We start from the raw sequence: 6,000 nt of genomic DNA, 5'->3' as shown, positions 1-6,000 counted from the left end.
AACATTTGTATTCAAAGGTACAAAAACAGAAAAAGCTTGATGACAATACTTTGTTTTCCCCACAGTTAATTCCTGTGTTTGGGGGAAATTAATAGGTAGTAAAGGAAGCAATGTACACACAGAAAATCTGGTAGAAGAGTCCTTGCAGCCTCACTTGGCTTTTCCTTCCAGAATATGCAAGGGCAGGAAGGTTAGGGCTTGTAACTAAATGCCTCTTTTCGGAATGGTAGCTGACAGACACATTGAAATAAAACCATGTACTCTTACGTACATAACTCAGTTGGAGATAAAGACTGCCTTCTTGATGGGATACTGAACTGGGAGGTGAAATTTCTGAATTCCCAGCAATCCTCTCATACTAACCTGCTGTGAACACTTGGGCAGGTCTCCTTCCCTGGGCTAGCTCTCTAACTGGAGGTTACCCTAGAAGATCCCACGGTGCAAACCACCAAGAAACCAGCTCTAAACAGCTACGTATCATTGGATCTGATTTTTTTTTTTTAAAGTTTCATGTCATTTGCTTAATCAACATCACGTTTTCACTGATATTATTGCTGCATCACCAGGAAAATATCACTGGGAAATGAAGCAGCAGTTTCACTTTAGAAGAACCGTGTCCATGTTCCACCTTCCCAAAACTTCCTGCCTGGACGCAGGGCCCAGTTGCACCATTTGAAGTGGAAGTGATCCTGACCTAACCAGTGGTGGTGGTCAAAGTTTGCAAGAAGGAAAATCATTTGGTTAAGAGGAAATGGTTTTCATTTTCTTGCCTGCAGAATAGCCAAGAAATTCAAGTTTAAAGCGTGCACACGCGTCATTTTAAGTCTCTAGATCTTTCACCCTGAAAGTCCCTGCACAGAAACTCCGCGGGGAGTCTAAATATAGCAACAGCAAACTCCCCCCACCCTCAGCTAGGGTCTCGTGCTGTTTCAGGATTGGAGAGCTTGCTCCGAGGCGCTCTCTGCATCTGCCTCGAATAGCAGGGCACGGAGCAATCTCTCGCACCTCCACAGTGCGTGGGTGTGAAGTGTATTAGGAGAAAAAAAGAGAGTGACTCTGGGTATTGGTGCTGGGCGCACAGTCACGTGGCACCGCGGCCAGCTGCATCGAGGGACTCAGAGCTAGTGCCCGCCGCGGAGAGGCAGGGAGAGAAGGAGGGAGGGAAGCAGGGTCCTGCGGGTGACCGGGAGCCGACGTGAGGGCTTCACGCAAATAGCGATAACGATACAAAGTAAAAGTAACGCCTTTTAATGGAGCTGCTGCCCCAGGCAGAAAGGAGCTGCCGCGGGCGTGGGTGTGTGTGCTGGAGGGAATTGAGAGAGTATCTCTGAGGGGCGGAGACAGCTGAAATAAGACTTTGCTTTAGTATTGCCCCGGTTTCAGGCTTCTAGAAGGAAATCACTACTTGCTCTGGCTTTATGGTGGAACCTTAAGTTTTTCCTTCAGTTTAACTTGGTGGTTATTTTCTTTCGTATTTTGGTGAGGTGTGGTGGTGGTGGGGGGGGGGGGAGTCCACGCTGCTGGAAAAAGTTCCCAAGCCTGGTTTCCTTTCAGTTTCCCCTCACTGGCTGTGAGGTTTAACGCAGTGTTGCTGAAGGCCAGAGGCCGAAGCCAGTGGCACCGTGGCCTCCCTCCTCGCCAAGGGCGCGCACGCTTTGGGGCGCCAGAGTGTCAGAGGCGGTGGGAGACTCAGCCAGTCCTAAATCGCCACACGTCTCTCACGGTGTAAAGGTACAGCCTACAGAGGTGGCGTGAGGACCCCGAGAAGCTGGTGTCCTGGGCGCCCTGCCCCGCCACCACCCCCCCGGGATTTTTCTCCCAGACGCTGGGCCCGCCGTTGCCACCGCCGAGACTTAACAGTTTTATGACTTTTTCGGACTTCAATGGAAATTTCTTGACCAAGGGAACCCAGTTCGCTCTCCCACGCTTCGCGCCGCTGTCAGGCGGAGACCCGGGGCGACTCGTTAACCGCCCGCCGAGGAGCCACTTTGTAGTTTTTATGCTCTCTCCACCCTCCATCCCCCGGGCGAAGAAGGATGTCCAGTTACTCGAGGGCTGGCTACCTGATGCTGGGATGGAAAGTCACAGCCCGAAAGCTGGCGTGAGCCGCGCGGAGATGCCCGCTTCCCGCCTCTCCGGCTTGGGAGTCGTGTCCTGCGGGTCGGCACACTGAACTGGCAGGGACCCTCCAGCTGTGCGGGGATCCGAGCGCCACTGCCGGCAGCGTCGCCCCACGCGCCCGGGGAGCGGCTGGTACCTGCAGGGCAGGGCGGGCAGGGCAGGGCCGTTCCCGCTCACACCCCTTGCGCAAGGATGGCAGGACCTGGCGCGGCGTCGTAGCGGCCGGAGTGAGCAGAGAACTGCGTCTCCAGTTTCTCCTCAGGGCACGAGGCCGACTTACCTTAGGGACAGCTCCCAAGCCCCCGAGAGAACGAAACCAAAGTCGCTCCTAGGAGAGGGGCTTCCGAGCCTCTCAGGGGGAGGGGGCGGACGCAGTCTGGGCGTGGGGAATCTAGTGAGAGAAGAAAGGGGGAGCCTGGAGCTGGGTGTGCGCGCGTGGGAGCGCGCCTCGGAGCGCCCCGCACTCCGCTGGTCCAGCCCTGGGGGCACTTGAGGAGGAGGGAGTGATAGCTGCGGGAATAAGAGGGGACGAGAGAAACCCTCTCAAAGTGACGCCCCGAACAGGTTCTGATTTCGAATTTGGAGCTAAAGACTGCTAGAAATTGGGCCTCCTTCGCACACCCCTCTCCGCCCCCACCCCGAAGCCCCGGCAGTGTGCTGCCTGCTTGCTTCCCCGCCCCTATCTCGGAGGTCGCGGGCCGGCGGGCTCTCCGTCGGCCGCGGCTTCCTCCTCGAAACCCGCCCGCGCGCATGAGGCCGCTGCCCCCGCCACAGGCACTGGCGCCCCCCTCGCGGTGCCCGTGGTGATGCCATGCCCCGCCACCACGCGGGAGGAGAGGAGGGCGGCGCCGCCGGGCTCTGGGTGAAGAGCGGCGCGGCGGCGGCGGCGGCGGGCGGGGGGCGCCTGGGCAGCGGCATGAAGGATGTGGAGTCGGGCCGGGGCAGGGTGCTGCTGAACTCAGCCGCCGCCAGGGGCGACGGCCTGCTGCTGCTGGGCACCCGCGCGGCCGCGCTTGGCGGCGGCGGCGGCAGCGGCGGCGGCCTGAAGGAGAGCCGCCGGGGCAAGCAGGGGGCCCGGATGAGCCTACTGGGGAAGCCGCTCTCCTACACCAGTAGCCAGAGCTGCCGGCGCAACGTCAAGTACCGGCGGGTGCAGAACTATCTCTACAACGTGCTGGAGAGACCCCGCGGCTGGGCGTTCATCTACCACGCGTTCGTGTGAGTACCCGCGGCCCCCGCGCGCCCCCCGCCGCGCCCGCTACAGGGGGTCTGTATGCCTGGCCCCCTGGGATGCGCTCCGCGCCCACGCCCTGGCCCGGCGCGCGCGCGTGCCCACACTCTCTCACACACTCGCGCGCGCACACGTGGTGGCTTTTATTTCTTTGCACGTGTTTATGGTCTTCCTCCTAGAGCCTTCCACCTCCCTCAGCCCCACCTCCTCCACCTCTACAGATTCAGCCGTCTCCCCGAACACACCCAATCAGCTGCCCCGCAGTTTTAGGCACGGAAGGCGAGAGCCAGGCAGACCTGGGACTCGGGCTGCGCGGATAATTGGGAGCGATTAGGTCCCGAGATACGTAAATTTCAACCGCGAGGGGCGCCCGGGAGCTGGGAAAAGCAAAGGGAGGACGTGCGCCGGTGTGAGGCTTGTGAGAGTGTATTGGAGAGGTTAGGAGGTGATGGCAGGGTTGGACGGGGTGGTGAGAGGAGAAACGGAGGGCTGGGTCCTCAGCCGGGGGCGGAGCTGGGGAAGTTGCTACTTGGTGGCGAGAGCAGCTAGGTTTTAAATGCGCCCGGAAACACGCCTCGCCACCACCTCCACCGCTAACGGAAAATCTGTCAGTGCGTGTAGCCCTTCCTGCCACAGAGGTGGCCAAAGTCTAGAAAAGGCGAGCTGGGCGGGGCGAGGTGATGCTCCCGCGCGGTGGCAGAGGCCAATGGTGAGCCTGGGGCTCAGGAACCCCGGGCAAAGTGCAATAGCAAACGCGCAAACGGGCCACCTGGGACAGGGATCAGCCAGTGGGTTAAGTAGGTAGGCATTTGTGCCTCTGAGTCAAAGTGTGTGTGTGTGTAAGTAGTGTAAGTAAGCCTTCGCTTCTTCATCTAGCAGAGAATGCTTAATGAGAAAATGATTGGAAGCAAATGTTTATTTTTCCCTTAGGCATTTAAAACCTTTCAGTGGCTTTAAAAGTTTACTACTGTTTTTCCCACAAAGTCCATTCATTCAGTCTCCTGTTAGAGTTAGGTTTATCTGGATGTTTTAAGGTAGTTTTTGATTCCGTTATATCCTGTCTAATTATTTCTTTTTTTTTTTTTTTCAAAAATTTTCATCTTTTTTTAGGTCTCCCCCCCCCCCACTTCTTTATGTTAAAATGAAATATAAAGACACCAGTCTTAGGAGATCTGTAGAGAAAAGTTGTAAGCATTCACTATTCCGTTCCTCGTTTCCTAGTAAAATAGGTTTTGAACACATGAACTAGGTTTCTTTTAGAAATGAGGCATGTCACCCAAACATAGCTTTCACCTGGAATGGAGGATTGGCCTCAACACCAGAAGCTCTTTTGAAATAACATGGAAGAAGGGGCTGGTTTTGTAAATAGGTGAACCTGGAATTTGACCACGTAGGAGTCAGGAAATTGGTGGAGTCTACAATCCGTGGGGCTCTGGTGTCTGGAAAATTTTACAGTCTTAGATTGATGTGAATATGTAGCATTAGGTAGAATATTCCAGCCAACTTTCCATCTTACAGTGTACACAAGGAGAACGTTGTGTAGCATCATTATTACATCAAGGGGCATATCTTTTACTATTCACATAATGTAAGATTCACGTTGATTTAGATGTTGTTACTATAATAAATGATAGGCATAGAGAAACACTACAGATTCTTTTCATGTTTGTCCTGATTTGATACATATAGAGTTGATACAAGTAATTAATCCTGTTCCCTATTGAGCCTGATAAATTATTTTAATGTCTCAAGATCTACTAAAGCATTTAGCAATAATCTATGCTCAGTTTGGCAGCAAAATATATACCGTACAGAGAATGACTTTTTTTTTTTTTTTACAAGAGTATGCTCAGAATATTTGTAGGTTTGAGTTTATAATATGATGCCATTTGTGAGTTTTAATTTTTGGTATATTAGGCACTGTATATTTGGAGATAGAGGGAGCTTTTTAGCTGATGCTCATGCTTTGCATCTCCTAAGTTTTGCCCTTGAACATGAATGAGGATTTATTGTAATATAACATTTTCTTTTCAATATGAGGATGGTTTTTATGCCCTTACAGAATTTAAAATTTTTAACAAGTGATTTTTCAAAAGACTCAAGTTTAGATAATTCTCTGCTCACCAGCCTTTATCAGCCCATCAATAGGTTTAGTGGTAGATATGAAATAAATTAGCTTGTCAATATCATGTGCTGGTTGGAAGTTTTGCTTTATACATTTCTAGAGTCTGAAACTGTAATGCTTGATTAATTAGATAGGGGTGCTAGATTCACATTAGGAGGAAGAGGGAGTGTCTTCCTCGTCTTCTGGGAGGATTCTACACATCTGTAGCCCACTCTGAGGGATGAGCCATCTTTGCAATTGCTACTTATAGTTTATTTAGAACTGGACTTTACACATTACATAAATAAAGGATAGTTACTCTGAGCTGTAAGTCTAACAAGACCATTAATAATAAAATTATATGAAACAATTTCTAAAGCAGTGTAACTAACTAATTCCCTGCCAGCATGGGAATCCCCAAATCTTACTTTAATAGCAGTTTTTGTAGCACATTAAGGTTTTTGCCAAGAGCAAGTGCACAAGTGATTAATGAGGTACTTTAGGGATGGATTTACATGGTCGATCAGTGTTTTCACTGCCAACA

The 6,000-nt window shown here is 51.9% G+C and overlaps 1 protein-coding gene across 1 annotated transcript in view; it reads left to right on the top strand.

The window, feature by feature from the left end:
* Window positions 1-2,874: 2,874 nt before the first annotated feature.
* Window positions 2,875-6,000, top strand: part of KCNQ5 (potassium voltage-gated channel subfamily Q member 5) — a 539,583-nt gene continuing 536,457 nt past the window's right edge. The window contains exon 1 of the mRNA XM_059400156.1: window positions 2,875-3,339. Coding sequence (XP_059256139.1) covers window positions 2,933-3,339 — 407 coding nt within the window. The 5' untranslated portion in view covers window positions 2,875-2,932. The remainder of the gene's footprint in view (window positions 3,340-6,000) is intronic.

Source organism: Mustela nigripes, chromosome 5, assembly GCF_022355385.1.
Source record: "Mustela nigripes isolate SB6536 chromosome 5, MUSNIG.SB6536, whole genome shotgun sequence".
NCBI classification, from domain to species: Eukaryota; Metazoa; Chordata; class Mammalia; order Carnivora; family Mustelidae; genus Mustela; species Mustela nigripes.
Note: the sequence above shows the minus strand (reverse complement) of the source record. Positions and strands in the feature narration are given on the sequence as shown.